The 17,488-nt window shown below is 38.8% G+C and overlaps 1 protein-coding gene across 2 annotated transcripts in view; it reads left to right on the top strand.

Moving 5' to 3' along the window:
• The first annotated feature begins 1,472 nt into the window (after positions 1 to 1,472).
• The window catches only part of CDKAL1 (CDK5 regulatory subunit associated protein 1 like 1), a 334,585-nt gene continuing 318,569 nt past the window's right edge, over positions 1,473 to 17,488 (top strand). Inside the window, exons 1-4 of one of the 2 annotated variants that reach the window (XM_044426357.1) lie at positions 1,473 to 1,637; positions 3,083 to 3,158; positions 4,189 to 4,358; positions 5,154 to 5,266. In XM_044426357.1, the coding sequence (XP_044282292.1) occupies positions 4,192 to 4,358; positions 5,154 to 5,266 (280 nt within the window). In that variant the 5' untranslated portion in view covers positions 1,473 to 1,637; positions 3,083 to 3,158; positions 4,189 to 4,191. The remainder of the gene's footprint in view (positions 1,638 to 3,082; positions 3,159 to 4,188; positions 4,359 to 5,153; positions 5,267 to 17,488) is intronic. The other variant, XM_044426358.1, reaches the window with a different exon arrangement.

The raw sequence follows: 17,488 nt of genomic DNA, 5'->3' as shown, positions 1-17,488 counted from the left end.
TTCCTCAGGCAGGGTGAGTATGAGAGCTCTGCCTGCCCAAGCACCTCAGCAACTGGTGTTTGCAGGCATACTGCCCCTGATAAGAGGTAGCACATAGCCATTGATAGCCTTCTGCTCAGAAATAAGTCCAGCAACTACGTTTTGCTGCTTGGATAACAGATAAAAGAGATTGCCAGTTATATTGGCAATATCTTACTATCTTGGATGAGTGGACTGTGATTTTTGGAGAATGGCTTTTCTTTACACCTCCAGGATTTGAGCATCTGCAAAGTAACTTTTTTTTTTTTTATGAAGTTTAAAAAAAATGAGTTAATGCAGTTCTGGAAGGGAAGTGGGAGTGGGGCAACCTGAATGAATAAATGATTTTACATTAAGTGGCATTTGTTGGTCCTGGTGGAGGTAGCACTGCTATTACTGTATTGTTTATGCTTAGTAGTGTTTAATTATGTTCATTACTATGATGTTAGTAGTATTGTTTATGTAAACTTGATTAATAAAATTTATAGAAAAAATGAATGAATGCAAAGACAGTGCTTCCATTTATTAGGTGACACTAGTTGTTTTCTCGTGGAGCAATAATGGAAATTGTTTTAAATTATTAATTTGGAAGCCCAGAAGTTTAATGATGTTACAACCCAACAAATGTAATTATAACTTATAATTGTGGCTAGATCTTTAATTTTTTTTATTGATAGAACTACTGCAAAATAGGGACAACTCTAATGCCCTTAATATTGGCTTTTTCCATCCTTTTTTTCATTTGACGGAGTGGAAATGTGAATTTAACCAAGAGTCAATTAAGGTTGGAAGGAGCCTGCAAGTCAAGCAATGTATATAATACTCCTATATTTAGATTTTTAAAAATCTATTATTATTATTTTGTACGTTTCAACAGATTGCAAAAAGATTTTGGATAGTAACAGCCCAGTCTTTAAAGTTAACTGGACAGTACAATAAATGGCAGTATAATCCTATGCATGCCTACACAGAAGGAAGTCCTCTCCAGTTCAAAGGCGTTTACTGCTAGATAACTTGAGTCTTTGCAAGTTAACCTGAAGTTTCTTCTTTCCCATCACCTACCCCACCCCGTAATTGCTACTGTCTGACATATTTCAATTTGGAGAAAGAAAGAAAGGAAAAGAAGACGACCATCTCTTCCAGCGTTGTTAATATCTGATGGTTTCTGAATAAAGGAAAAAATGTACATTTGTCCTCTAGACAAGATACTAAATCCCCTTCGAGCAACTCAGGAAAATCTGCTTCAATAGCCATCCTGTGTAAGTTAAGACAGCTGGGAGTGAGAAAAAAAAGCCTACAACTCCCAGCATGCACCAGCCAACAAACCTGACTATGGCATGCTGGGAGTTGTAGGCCTTTTCTCTGCCTATACTTCCACAGAATTGCACCTTCCCTTCTCTTATTCTCAAGACTCTCAGTCAACCAGCTTGATTATATTTCGGGAATCAAAACCCCTCATCAAAACCCTTCCTCCCTCCTTCCGCTTTCGCGTTGCTGAAAACAACCTTTTTGACCCTCTCGAGCCGCCGTCATATGTTCCCACCTATTTACGCGTAAAGAAGGCGTAGCTGCATCATGGCGGCGTCCATGTGAACCTGCGAGGCGTTCTGATTTTGCAGGTGAACTTTATAATTATTATAATCTTCGTCACTTTTCATGATAGATATAAATGCTGTCACTATTATCTGCAAGAGTGGATAGATGTAAATATTCACAGTTAGGCGGAAGGGGCTGCTTGGAAACGGCTGTGAGGTGCCCGGTTGCGTAGAGGCGAGCGCGCGCTGCTCTTGGTGCGACCCGTCTGGTCTTTCCTTTTTTTCCCTTCTCCTCCTTTAGAAAAGCCCCCCCGTCCCGTCCCCTCCCCCGGGGCTTTCCGCGTGTGCGGGGTCGTCCTCGGGCTGTCACTCTTCCTGTGAGCCCCACCTCCCGCACGCGAGCCCCTGCTGGCAACCGCCTGCGGCGAGAGGAGACCCCCCCGCAGTGGAGAGATGCCCCTGGCAAAGTCTGCTGGTCCGCGATCTCCAGGAGCGGAAGGCTCCAAGCTGCCCGGGGCGATTCTTATGATTAGTTGCCATTTATACCTCGCTTTTTCCCCATCTTGTGGGGAACTCCAGGAAGCTTACATCGTTTTGCTCCTCTCACTTTTATCGTCACGATACCAACCCTGTGTGGTGGATTAGGCTGAGAGTTTGTCACTGGCCCAACGTCACTCAGTTGGCTCCATGGCTGAGTGGGGACTAGAACTTGGAAATCCCAGGTTCCCAGTCCATCACTCTAACGACCACACCATCGCCCCCAGTCAATATGACCGGCAGCCAGGGATGCCAGGCATTCTGTCTCAGACGAGCATGAAAGGAAGGTGAGGTGGAGGGCCTTGCCCCAAGTGCAGACCTCCTTGTGACCACAGAAACTTGCAAAGCAATAGTATAGCATTTTCTTTTCCAAATACCATTTCAGTTTCCCCTAAATAAAATTATCAGTGCCTTTCCTCTGCTTGAATATGTAATTTAGATTGCGATCCTACTCCTGTTTACTAGGGAGTAAGCAAACTGAGCTTAGACTTATTTCTGAGTAGATATATAGAGAACTGTAGTGCTAGAACTGTATTATCCAGTAATGCAATCCTATCAATATTTACTCAGAAGTAAATCTTAATTGGAGTCAGTGGGACTTTCCGACTAATTGTGTTTAGGATTACAGCATAAAGCAATGATTACTGATACATTTGAGACAGAGAGCACATTAGCATTTTACTGTGTCCTCTGTGAATAAGCTATGCAGTGTGTGTTGTTTGTAGAACAGTGCACGGTGCCCCCAAGAGGTGATCAGATTCACTGTGGCTCGTTCTTCTCATCCCATCCCCTTAATCCCAAAGTCGTTTGTGGCAACCTGTCTAGTCTCCTCCTTGCTGCTGCAGTCACTAACTACCCCTTTTCATTTGCTGCTTTTTCTAGGGGTTTCAAAAATGTAATTGAAGTTGTATTTTTTCCCAGTTGTTTGAAAATTGTATAACTGTGATTGCCATTTTTAAAAAGATTAATAGGTTTTTGTTGGTCTTCTGCAGGCAGGCATTTATAGTTGCATGGTGTGCGGTCTTGTCAATTGTTTTGTTGATGTGCAGTAAGTAACAGATTGACAAGGTGAGACTCTATATAGGCTAATATATATTGTGTTTATTATTTGGTTTGTATTCCACTTGTGTTCTACTGAAAAATAGTACTGAAGTGGGTTAAACAGTTTTAAATTAAAACATTACATTGAAATACAATCAAACATAACCATGGGGGGAAGGTTTAAGGATTATAACCCATTGCAACAGGCCCAATAGGGCCAAAGACCTTCTTGAATAAACTGGTCTTTGCCTGCCCTTAGAAGGACAGCAGAGGGGAGTTAACATCACCTCCCTTGCAGGGCAGTTCCACAGTCAGGGAGTGTCACCAGAAAAACCTTCTCTCAGGCTGCCCTGAAAAGTGCCTCTGAGGGAAGCAATTTGGCAAGAAAATCTTAAGGATCAGGCAGGCTTATATGGGAGAAGATAATCTTCAGGTAGCCCTTTCTCCGTCTTATAGGGTTTGTCTTATGCTTGGAAATGGTCTGGTAGCCAGCGATTTGTTTAAAATTTGGATTGTTAGTTTAATTGCTGCTGTTTAAAATGATTCATTCTTGACTTGCTTTATCTACCTTTATGATTTCTGTGGATTGTTTTCTGGATTTAAGAGGGATTCTTATGCTGCTTTATGTTTAATACTTGTATGCGTGTTTTGTAGTTTAAAATTACTTGTATATTTTTATATGAATTAACTTGAAAGGGTATGTTTTCCATGAAGGTGGCATAAAAATATACAGATAAATCTAATAAATAATGGTGTGTGTTTAGTCTCACAGAATATTGGGTTGGGAATTGTATAGATAAATCTAGTAACCTTCCTTGCATTATCAGAGTAGAGCTGTATAGTCAATATTATTAAAGAGACAGAAGCAGTTGTTTTAATATTGGGTCATTAGAGTTTGTATTTTATTTACTGACAGTGTTTGTATAGCATCCAAAACAATAATGGTTGAACAACATCCCATTAACCAATGTTTTCTGAGAGGTTAAAGATAAAATGGAAGCATCTAAAATAATGATTTAAATTCTTACTTGGTCACCCTGTACTTCCATCTTTGTAGAAAATGTCTGCTGCCTGCAATTCTTTCCTTGAAGACATTGAAGATATTGTGTCAGCACAAGAGCCAAAGCCTCACGAGCGGCAGTTCAGGAGGGAAAGCGTTCTTCCCAAAGTACGAAAACGGCATTCAGAAAAGAATGTAGAAGCAGATGACGATCCTCCCAGCGACAGGTATGTTTCTTTTTAAGAAAAAGTTTGCAGTCTGAAGTAGAACAAAAGAAATAAATAACACTTGCGTGTATTTATTAAAACATTTCTATGCTGCCCCTTGCCGAAACCTCAGGGCGGCTCACAACATACATGTATCTGTTTCTTAATCTCCTGTGGTGTCAGGGAGATTATTCTGTCAGAACAGAGTCTAGCATTTGACACTTCCTGTTTGATAAGTTGATTTTACTGAGATCCTGAGCTGTCTCTGTTGCTCTCAAATTTGGGTGTTAGCATTGTATGTGTTCTAAAGCATAACAAATCAAGAAAGAGTCATACTATTCATATTTCAAATGGGCATTGACATCCATGGGCATTGACATCTAATGTCAATGTACATGGGCATTGACATCTCATGATTGTAATTTCATATATTGGCATTTAAGAGACATTATTCTGACTGAGGCATGTGGCAAGACTGTAACAATAATAAACAGTATTAATATTAAATAAAAATATATTCATGGAGAAAAGTTTGAGGAATCCAGTCTTTGTGAATTTGTTACATACTGATTTGATTTGTACCACCTGTACTAATGTGCAGTTCAAAACTTAGTTATCCATATTGTTTTTACACTTCCGGAATGTTCTGATTCTTTTCTTGACTCAAAATATTAACAGATATGTATTCTGAGAGAAAATACGTTTAGAACAGTGTATTTAAATGAAAATTTTCATGTGGATTTAGGAAACGGATGAACAAATGTATTGCTGAATGTATTGCACATTGGAATTATTTTTCTTTCACCTCTTTGGCAGTGTGATTCCTGGTGTACAAAAAATTTGGATACGCACATGGGGATGTTCCCATAATAGTTCAGATGGAGAATACATGGCTGGACAGTTGGCTGCTTATGGATACAAAATTACAGGTAAAAAGTTCAGCACATACCATTTCTTTTAGAGAATTCAGTTTTATATAGGAATTTCAGTGTATTGTTCTACTTGTATCTCACTGAGGATATAAGGAATTGTAATTAATACATCTCATTTGTAGAGTAGAAACCTCCACATTCATAAGGAAAGAAGCCTTTCATATCCCTTACGGACTACTGCTTAAATAAAGGATTAAAACATATCTGGACAGAGTGATTATATGGCCCCTAGACAGTGTCTGGCGGGCCGTAGGATGCTTTGACTTTCTAGATCTGAGATCAGAAAAACAGCTCTGCTTTCAGACTGGGGATCCATGCTTGGATCCCGTTCTTCCTCTAACCCCTACATACAGCTGGTTCAGAAAGAACTGCTCCAGCTGTATTTCCGAGGTCATAGGAATGACCTTGAAGAGGGGTAAAGTGGGTATTCCACGGGGTAGTCTGTGAAGGAGACCAAGTCCACCAGGCTGTAATGTATCCTTATGGCACTCCAGCCTCTTTCTCTCCCCACTTGAAGCGCTGCAGCTAGATAGACAAAATTATCTTCTAGCTAAAATGCAGGACAGAAGGAGTGGAGAGACAAAGATTGCACCTCCATGTACACAAGCCTTCTCCCCTCCTTGGGTTGCCTATAATCCTCTTGAGTTTTGAGGCTTACTGGTATCCCTGTTGTTTTGTGCTCTTTATAAATTTGGTCAGCTTGACTGAAAGTCTGCTGATGTTTCTGAAGAGACGGGCACATTGATATATAACAATCAACCATGATTTGATCTTATGAGAATGTATCATGATTAGCCTTGAGCTCATTTCATTTATTTCATTTCTATATAGCTCAATTGTCCAAGCTGTCACAAGACAATCTAAACATAGTCCATATTTAGCATATAACTTTTTAAAACAGTTCAGAACAGCTGAACAATTAGAATAAGAGACCAGGATAAAACAAATGGTAGTGTCAGGCTAAGAGGAAAGAAAGAACCTGGTGCTAAAAACATGACAAAGCTGGCACTAGGCAGACCTCAGTCGTAAGGGCATTCCAAATTCAGTGGGCTGCCACTGAAATGGCCTTGTTCATTCTTGCCATTCTCCAAACCACCCTTGGATGAAACACTCAGAGGAGCGCATCAGATGTTGATCATAATGCCTGGGTAGGTTCATACCAGGAGAGGTACTCCATGAGGTATTTTGGTCCTGAGAGTGTAGTCCATCCAGAACAGGATGAACACCTTAATTTTGGTCAGAAGAAGCCTCCTCTCACAGCTTCTCAGTCTTGTCTGAATCGAGCTTCAGTTTATTAGCCTTCTTTCAGTCCATTGTTGCTGGTAGGTACTGATCTAATATCTATAGCCACACCTAATGGAGATAAAAAGGAGAAGAACAGCCTGCTAATGGCAGGCTGCACCAAAATTCTGGATGGGCCTAATCAATGGCTCCATGTAGGTGTTAAATGTTATGAGAGACAAAATGATCTCTCTGGGACACAGTACTGTAGAATTCACAAGACTGAGTAATCTACCCCAAGTGTCACCAGCTGCAGCCAGCCATTCAGGTGGGGGTAGAACCACTGCAATTCAGTCTCCCCCATTCCCAGCTCAGATGGTTGTCCCAGAAGATCACCATTGTTGATGCTATAGGAAGTCACTAAAAGATCAAGAGAAATCAACAGGGTTGTCCCGTCTCTCTCAATATAGAAAATCCTACAGGGCAACCAAAGCCGTTTCCTTACTTAGAACCTAGTCTGAACCAAAATGTATCCAGATAATTATCAGTATTATCCAAGACTGTAAGCATTTTCAGCAGAGTATGGGAAGCATATTTGTACAAAAAAATGTTAAAACTAACAGGAATTTATTTTTTTTCATGTGCATTGTATGATTTAGCACATTTGTTAATGTGAAAGGTGAAACACTTGGCTAAGCGGGATTGTATGTATGACATTTAAGTTTGATGAAAACTTAAATTTCATTTGTGACTGAAATAGCATTGGCGTTATTTGTCCTGGACCTCTCAGTGCCTTTCAGTACCACTAGCACCTTCAGTAGGCTAAATCTCACTGGACTTGGGGCACAGTGTTACAGGTCCAATCTTTCCTAGAGGGCGGGCTTCAGAAGGTGCTTCGGAGGCAGGGGGGGCAGCTCCTGCTCAGTGTCTTGGCCTCTGAGCTATGATTTTGACTTGTTCCCCTTGCTGTTTAACATAAAACTGCTGGGGAAAGTTATTTTGGATTTTGGAATTTAATGTGATTAATATGTGGATTGATACTCCTCTCTCTCCCTATTCCTCTTTCCACCTCTTTCCCCATTCTGCCTTTCCATGGCAGCTGTTGAAGTCTTGAATCATTCTCTGAAGATGGCAATATGAGCTAACAAATGGAAATTGAAACTGGACAAGACAGTCAGTAGAGCTGACCTGAGCATGCAACGTTAAGGGTGTGAGGTTTTCCAGGAGAACCTCTAAACTATTAACCTGAGTTTTTAGGGAGATTTTTGCCTAACCCTGATGGAATTATGGTTCCTAGATCAGAAGAACTGTGATGTGAATATCCAAGTTTTAGCTTTAGCTAATAGTGCTTTGCCCAGCTGGGGCTGATGCATCACCTGTGCTTATTCCTGGAGAGTGCAGATGTAGCTAAGATTGCAATGTACTTTATGTAGGGCAGCCTTGTAGATATCTGGAATTTTCATTCCATCCTGAATGCATTGCCCAGTTAACAGAAGCTATAATCGCAAAGCAAGTGTCTCCCTTGTTGAAGCAATGGCACTGGCTTCTGATCTGTTACAGACACCTGGTTCACTCAAATCAGAATAAATTAATAGTAGTAATAGCAAAGCTGGGTTATTACCATGGCTTATTTTGACCATGCAAATCAGTTCAAAGTGTTGGCTTTAAAGTCTTGAGTGTTTTAGGACTGGGGTATCGAACAATGCCTGCTTATATCCATTCCAACTTAGATACTATGGTTAGGGCAGTGCCAGCAAATGTGGTTCTGGCACATGCTTGTCTAAATAAATGGGATGTGTTTCAATTTGTGTAGTGAAAGGATGTGGGTACCATTTTTGGAGAGGTGTGGCCAATTGCATGAGCACTTGACTCTTGCACATTCTGGATAATATGAGTATTCAGAAGTGGATAGGCTGAGTGGGTGGTGGAAATGATAAATGCCTCAGTGTGAAGAAGTGTTGTTCTTTCCTTTTTAAAAAGAGAATGTAGTGAGTCATCACAGTAGAAAAAGTGCCTTCGTTCTACCGTATTGGAGATATCTATTAGTCTCTGATATTTCTTTTCTGGCTAAAGTGCTAAAAGATTAGTTTTGCTCCAGGTTTTCCTGAATGAAACAGATTAACTTGATCCATTTCAGTCCAGATTTAGACCCAGTTTTGGGGCTGAAATGTTATTGTTGGATGAACTATACATGGGACTAGGCATGAGGTACATTCCTGTTGATCCTGGAAGACCTCTCAGTGGCCTTTGATATCACTAACCTATGAAGATCATTTTCAGAGGTATTGTGTATCCTGTGCTTTGGGATATGCTTAGTTGGGAATGGGGGAAGGACCAGCAGAACCTGCATTCTCACTTTTGAAAGAAGCTTGTCTGACATCATTAATGACCTTCTGGGAACTGGTGAAGGTCTTTCTTTTCATTCATCTATCATTTTTGACCTGCTGCTTTAATTAATGTTGTTTAGATATTGTTTTATAGTTTTATTGTCTTCTGTTATGGTTTAATGTTTAACTATTTTTGTTTTAAATTGATGGAATATCTTTATTAACTGTATTAATTTTGTAGGCACCTGAGAACTCCAAGAATGAAAGACAGGGTATGATTTTTTTTTTTTTTTTTTTTAGAGTAAATAAATCAAGCTCACTCTCTAGCTTGTTCAATACTGGATCCTAGAACTGATTACGTGCTGACTTCATGACATCAGAAAAGCTTTCTTACCCTGCCTTGCGTGTAGTATCTAGTCTGATGAAGTATGAATATGGAGATTCTGAAATGTGCTCACAGCCTTATTCCATTTTCAGTTGACCTTAATAAAGGTGTGGTGTTATCATTTAGTATTATTACCGTTTATTAATTACATTTTTATCCTTCCCAGAAGCCTGGAATCTGCCTTGGCTGTTACCATGTTTTAGTTGTTCTGGACAAGTAGATTGTACTTTGTTTCTTTTCATCCACATAGTTTGGCCACACCTTTATTAGAACCAACCAAATACAGGAAGTCCCCTATATATGAATCTTCAAGTTGTGAACTTTCAAAGATATGAATGTTCTTTTGTGTACTGTACTGTAATAATTAAGTCCAGCAAAGTGTAACACAGGTTGCACCAATCCAATGGTAACACCATGGGAGGAAGAACCCATCAGATGAACAACACAGGTGCACTTCCTCACTGCCATGTATCCAGGAGTATAACTTCCAGCAGTCCTCTGGTGATGTCAACAAAAGTCCTCCAGTGGTGTTATAAACCGATTATAGTACAGTACTATGCATATATAGCTGATTGTGTTAGTTGGGTACCTGGGCTAACTTTGCTGAACTTGGGAACAAATTGAATTTATGAATATGTTCTTGGGATGGAACTTGTTTGTATGTAGGAGACTTCCTGTACCTGAAAAGAATATGTATGTTTCTGCCTTTCCTGTGACTTAATCTGGATGGATGGCACAAAAATAGAGCAGGGGATCACATTATTCAAAAATTAGGTCAGATGTTGTGTCTGCAAGGTGTGCAGCTTAAACTAAGTTTGTGTATGGTGATTGCAGACCAATTGAATTAGTCACCAGAAGGTGCTAGTATCAAATTATAATTAGCTTCTGAGGCAAAGGAGCAATGACACATCTCCAACATCCATTTCTGAAGTTCTGTCTGTAACTTAGATTTGTCTCTTGTTGTAGGCACAATGCTTTAATCTTTATATTAAAGTTGTGCTTTGGTTAAAAAGTCAGTCGAAGTTAAGTTGTGTAGTATTATCTTGTTGATGCACGCCAAGTCCCTGTTCAGGTGGTAGAAAATCATCTTCTAGTGATAGATTCAGCTCTGAACAGCTTTTTTTCTATGTACCAGTGTGGCTATCATTGCTTTGTGCCTTGCTTTCTATAATTCTAGGGAGTAACTTCCCTTCTCAATGGTACCTGATATCCGGCCTCCCAGTGGTTAATATGGAACAACCTTATTATTAAGGCCCTCAGCTATTAGAACACATGGCAGCTATAAATCATATCACTGAGCAAATCTATCGTAGAAAACCCTACCAATAATATATTATTTGAATGGTTACTGTGTTAATGAATTTATCTTATCCTTTCTTAATACTTGTTCCAGTTACAGCCTTTCCGTATTTATTTTTGCAAACTTTTGATGTTATTCTTCATAGTTTTCATATCTCCTTTCTTAATAAAATTATATTGTTTGGTGTTGCACAGATCTCAAGCTGGGTTGTAACATGAGGAAGTTTAATTTCAGTTTGGAATTTTAAAATGGCTATTCACCAGTACAATTGGAAAAAAAGTGAAAAGGAATATCAGCTCTTGATAATTAAAATTTGTGAAGATACTGTATGTTCAGTATGCTGTAGATGGCAGTATTGGATAATTAATTTTGACTGCTGTGCAGTTATGTTAGCAGATTTTAAAAATCTCTCATCTAATAATTTTAAAGTGATCATTAGGGTCTTGAGTTCCTTTCCTGAGTCAAAACCTTAATGAGTAGCAGTTAAATCTGCCTACCCGCCTGGTATCTTTGGATCCACTGGTTACTGTTCTTTGGAGCCACAGCCCTAATTTTCACTTTATTTGGACAGTAAAAGGATTAATTTGGTGAGGAACTAGGATTGATTATCATAAATTATATTAGTCAGTTATAAACCTTTGATTTATATGCATTTGTGAATAAATAGCTCTTATTGGGAAAGTCTTGTGGTTTTTTAGTGGAATCAGGAATATGTTTTTCGAGAGAGCTGTGCTTTGAAATTTTGACAAATTCTTATTTCTTTATTCTATTTACATCACAGCTTTTTCATAGCTACTGCTGGCCTTGCCAAGCAGTCTGCACCTGGGCAGTACAAGAAGCCCAGCAGCAGCCTGAACTACTAGAGAGCCATGTGGCAAGAGCCAAACAGCTTTGGATGAGCAGCTCTGACAGCTTTGCCTGAGTGCCCAACCAGCAGTTGGTCAGCTGTTTGAGTCTTCCCCCATTGCTTGTAGCCTAAAGGACTGGAGGCCATGGCAGTGCAGGGCAAACCATGCTTTCATCTGCTGCCCCCTCCTCTGCTTGGTGCACTGCCTGTTTAGCAGCTGCCGCACTGAGCAAGGGCAGGAGGACAAGCAGTATTCTGTCCCTCTCACATTCTGAGGGATAGGATGTGCTGGGCTTCTCTGGTTGCTTATGATTGTCCCTCCTTCTGTACAGGGCTTGCTTTGTCAAGTAATGGTTAACACAGGAAACCTAAGTTCTCTACTGGTGTTCCCATGGTGTTCCCAGGGATACCTGTGGGAAGACAAGGGTGGGAAATGGCTCTGGAGTTCCGGTGTGCCTGGTCATTGGTCAGACATACTGCAGGTCCTGAGCCAAACACACTAAGCTATGAAACATTTCATGCGATGTGGTTTGTGGTGTCATGGGAACCTGTTCATTATTCCCAAAGAATGGGCTTGATTAACTGGAATATTATTTGCACTATTTTGCAAAATTTGCCTACATAGTTTCTTACTGTTTTGCTAATCAGTGTCTAATAGCCTGTTTATAGTGCCCTGAAATTGAAGGATTTTTCTTATTTGTCAGATGGTGCATGCAATGCTTAGCATTTTGCAACATGTTTTGAAGTTACTCCTTAAACTAGCTTCCCAAAGTGGATGTTGTGGAGGCCACATTTCCATATTTCCTTCAAGACACAATCTTTATTTCTCTAATTTCCCTACTTCATCACCTAGCAAGTATCTGGAAACTTCTGCCTTCCTGCTAAATATAGCTGGAAGGTCAGTTAAATGTTATTATTGAAGGGGTGACTTATCAAAGAATAAAGATTTGACTTGCTAAAGGATGAATGTAGTTGGACTTTGCAACTCAATAGCATGCTTGTGAATATTTTTGGCATTTGTGTGCCACCACAATGAAGCATTCTTTTATAAAAAAAACTGAGGGAAAGACTCCCACTGAGCAGAAGACACTGATATTTGTCTTGTATGTCAAATCCTTGGCACTGGGGTTTACTTACAATGCAGAGTAACTTTGTCTTGGATAACTATAAATAGCTTTTTGACTTCATCCAGCCAAAAGTGAATTGCTGTTGATTAGTAAAAGGTATTGTAATATAAAGGAGTGAGGCTTTTTGGCTTGGTTTTTAATACAAGACAGATCTCTTGGCTGCTCATATATTTTTAAGACTTTCAGACCTTGAAAACTCATTGGCTAGATTTCAGGGGCAAACATTGTTGCTCATTTATTTTGTACAATAGTGGTTTGCCATACTAGAAACCTAAATTGTGCTTGGCTTTTAAAATATGGTTGCTTGTTTATGGGGTGGTGTTATCCTGTTCTGTACACAGCCTGTAGGATTTACCTGTTAGTGAAAAAGAGAAAGGATAGCAAAGCATTCAATGGGGTGAGTTTGTTATGTAATCCAGGTAAATGTTTAAAGGACCACTTTTCAATTTCAATTGTTTACATGTCTTAATTGATATGACATGGGAGAGAAGTACTTTGTTATTAGAACATGTTAGAATAAGTTTGAGGTCTTGAAAGGGAGGCTCTGGTTCCCGACCCAGCCACACTTAACTTGGAGTATGGTCTACTGAATGTTAATAGGATGTATTTCTGGGTAGACATACATAGGTTATGTTGTCATACATGAACTCTGCCTGTAACTCCTTCACGCTCCTGAGTTGACAGTATCCTCAGTATGTATACTCCTAGATGCCTTTTTAACTGGACCCAGTGTATTTGTATCAAATATTAGAAGAAATTATACTTTCAATGTCAATACCTAACAAAACTGCAAAATAAAAGTTGTTTAAACAAATTCATTCTGTTCCCTGTAAAATATCTGAGAGGCTTCTGAGAGGTTTTATTTGTTATTGGGTTCATTAAGGTAAGGGTGAAAAATCCTTGGTCCATATTCTATTCAATCTCTCTCCTTTATGGAAAAGACCATGCTGCAAAGCCTCTTCTCTCTCAATTTGGAAGAAAGTGGGCTCATGTGACAGGGGATGCCTTTATAAGACTTGTCCTGCCTAACCTAGTTTCCTTATAGCCTGAAGTGCCTTAACTTGCCTAATCCTGGAAGCTAAGCATGATTGGGCCTGGTTTAAACCTGGATAAGTGGCTTAAATATTGTGAACCACCCAGAGAGCTTTAGCTATGGGTGGTATAGAAATGTAATGCAACAACCGCCACCACCAATTCAGTGCTTTATGGCAATTAACCATATTAGACTTAGCAGTGGCTGCTAATTCAGTGGCACTAGACCACTCGCAGGTCTTGTTTCTCTGTTTCTATCAGCTGTCCTACTGTGTTTTCGCACTAGATACAACTTCAGTGTTTCTCAACGGTAGCTGCTTCTATAGTGCATCATACCAGATAGTCTATGAAGGCATGAATGACATGCTATCAAATCCATACTGTCCAAGATAGATTTTGGGTGCATGTGAAAAATAATGGATGGCAACTGCTTCAGTAGCACACAATTCTATCTTTACAGCTAGTAGCAGCATTGATTCCACATATTCCACAAGGCTGCAGACTGTGTTTAAGGCTTTGGGATGAACAATCTCACTTGCAAATTCCCTTGCTTACTGTAATGACAAGTGTTGCCCCTAGTTTTAATAATGGTTAATGCAAACTAGCGTTTGCCCTTAACCAGGCTTAATGAGATAAAATTAGTTGTTTAGAGTGAGTTAAGAGTACCAGTGTGGTATTTTACTGTTGTTAAGGCTAACAGGGATAATTAGTGTGTGATTCTCTGGGAATGGCTCAATAATATTACTTGCCAGAAGATGGCACTGTTTATGCTTCTAGACATTCTAGAAAATTGTTGGCTCCCAGAGACTTCAGGAAAACAATGACACTAGGTTTAAAAAGATTAAGTTTTATTAGATTCAATTTTCAGTTTTGTCACTCAATAGCTCAAATGAGAAATAACCTTGTAGCTCATGTATGGGATTATACATTACTGAGGATATTCATATTTTTCAAGGTGGTCTCTGTTAAATGGTGGTAAAGTCTCATCCAACTTGTTGAACAGTTAAAAATCAAATAGTATCCCATGTTTTTGTCCTTTGTAACATCCTGACAAATATATAATATTTCTTACTGTTTCTTTCATAAACAATTCTATCTGGCAGGACTTTTTGACTAATCTATTGTTACCATATCATCTGAGACTGAAATAATTAGTATGGTTTTCTTACCTATTGAGCCAAATATATTCTTACTGGACTACTTAGCTTTATCTTCAAAAACTGGCATAAAGCTACTAGGAAAATCATATCTATTTTTGTGTTGCTTTCTGTTTAAGAATATAGAAAATAATTGCTATATTGCATTACAGGCAATTTCCAAAAGCTTTCGTTAAAAAAGAGTCTCCAAATAAAGCTATCTTTATTATGATGTTAGTAGAATGTTGTAGACTGGGTTTTTGCTGTCTAATCAGAGTAGTCTCTCATTAAGATCCATGTTAGTGGTATTAGTGGTATGTACTGATAAGCTTCAAATAAAGAATACTTGGTGTGTCATCATACCTACAATCCCAGGTGTGGCATATTTAAAAAAATAATGTATACATATGAAAGTTGTGGAAGCTGCTTCCTTATATGTAGAAAGGTCTTCCAGGAAAGAGATTGTGGAGATGGGGATGAGTACAGGAGATAGAGGCACAGTGTCCTGTTTTGCAGCAGCTGTTGGTGGCCACCTTTCCAAAATTACACTTTGGGAAATAGGCACATACAGACTGTATGCTTTCTAGAATTGTGTGCTGAATATTGGGGGATAAAATGTGTTAACATTCAGATAAAAGGCCACATCCTTTTTACTGCGTAATTCAAATTTTGTATAGCATTATGTGTTCGATGGCCTGCCTTTATTTCGTAGCAGCTGTTGATTACCTCTCTTATGCTACTGTTGCTTGATAATGAATATTTTTAAAGCTAAAGTAAAATAGAATGCTTGTAGTTCTTATGTCTGTAGCCTGTGGGTTGTTCCATGTAGCCTAAAAGGAACTTGACTTCATAGAATTCACCTTTGCACTGTTTGAAGTTGCTGAAAGTTCTTGACAGGAATCAAGTACATGGTTTAAAGTATTAATTTTCGTTCTCTGTTAATAGAGGAGTAAGACATAATGTTGTGATTTGATTTTTACAACTTCCCATGGCATAGGCTACATGGTATTGCTTTTAAGTGAACAAGGAGTGTGTCAGCACACATCAGAGACTTTGTAAAACATAGTTGTGGATTGTTGCAAGAGAAAGTGTTGTTATTTTTTTCCTAATATCAGCCTTCTTCAACTTAGTCCTCTTCAGATGTTTTGGACTTCAATTCCTTCTGCTATGGTGAATGGTCGAGAATGCTGGGAATTATATTCCATAACATCTGGAGGGCATCAACTTGGGGAAGACTGATTGCTAGAATAGTCATTATAAAGTTTGTAATTTAATAAAATGGCCTTGAGGGGAGAAATGAGGCAATTATTCAAAATATGTTTCTCCTCCATCCCCATTCACATGTTGCGGTAGAGACTTGTAGATTATAAATCCAGATAATGATTCCTTGAACGGTGTCTTTTTAAATTTGAAACCCTTTAAATTCAACATTCTCTTTTAATTTACAGAATTGTATAGGTTTTGCATTTGAAGCAATAAGGCATTTGTTGGGACTTGTTAGTTGTAACTGATTGATGTAAAATTTTTCATGGCATAATTGGATTACAAGATTCCAGATATCTTCTTTGAACTTTTCAGCTTTCAAATACTACTGGATTGCAGAGTGAGCTGTGGAACGATATAAACTGCTGACTGATATGAATAGTGCAGGATCAACATTACATGAAAGATGAACTTGTATTTTCAAGGACCAGTCTATAATAGACAAGTCTGCATTAATGCCATTTCATAACTTCTGCCTGCAAGTAAAATTGTAATCAACAATGTATAGAAATCATGTACATGCACATTTTACTGGGAAAAAGTCTCGATTTTCTACTGACTTTAAGGCCTGAAACATACAGCTTCTGATTGCTTGGCTACATCTCTGGCTTTACCTTACTTTTATACAAGTTTTTGCTGTATTGGATCATCTCAAAATGGAAAGTTTAAACAAAGAGGATGAATTTACTGTTGAGTAAAGAAAAATCTGTAATGGAGAAAGAACTTTTTTCACTTAAAATTCACTTGCTTAACTCCTGGCTCAAGCCCCAAGGACTGTGTTTCATCTGCCAGAAAAATACTTTCTCTTCCTTGAAGCTTGGAGCTGTTCAAACTCAATGCTGTCAATGCCAAAAATCTGTTTCCTTCAGTATTTGATACCAAGTTAAATCTGTTAGATGCAAGTTGTAATTTCATGGTGAAACTGTTCTAAAAACAAGTATTGTATGCAAATAAAATGGAAGGCTAATCTTATTTGCATGAAAAAGGCTGGGAAAACAGGAATGAAATGTTGGATTTGAAACTTTAGGATGACAACTGTCTGAAGAAAATGTCATTTTGGTTTTAAAACTAGACCTCCTATAGAGGCTTATTGAGAGAAGGTAATATAGTTAATTATATGAAGACACATTAGGTAACCTCATCTGTGGTTGGATACCACTACTCTTGTGAAGACGGATAATCCAAATGCAGTTCTCACAATTTTGCACTAAGATGCATGAAAGTGCCATGGCAGAACTGCTAGGGTATGAATAATAATAATAATAATAATAATAATAATAATAATAATAATAATGCTACATGGCTTACGGGAGTCTTTAATTTTGCATTGCTCATTAGTGTGTTCCAGCATACTGTTTTGGGTAGGCAGTGTTGTATGTCAGCCTTCCAGGGAGCTCATGAGACGTTTCTAACAATAATATCAACAGTTTTTGCATTGTGCCCCCCTCCAAATCTTCTTTGATGATTTGCACTCTCCAGAAGTAAATTCTAGCTGCTCACTGCCGGGTTGAACCCCATCTTCAATTAGAGGCCTTGAGACTGTTAAACTAGGATCACTAAATGGTTGAGTTCTCCTGAGCC

This window comes from Varanus komodoensis, unplaced genomic scaffold (assembly GCF_004798865.1).
Source record: "Varanus komodoensis strain SLA01 unplaced genomic scaffold, ASM479886v1 scaffold17, whole genome shotgun sequence".
Taxonomy (NCBI): domain Eukaryota; kingdom Metazoa; phylum Chordata; class Lepidosauria; order Squamata; family Varanidae; genus Varanus; species Varanus komodoensis.
This window is presented reverse-complemented; position numbering and strand designations above follow the sequence as displayed.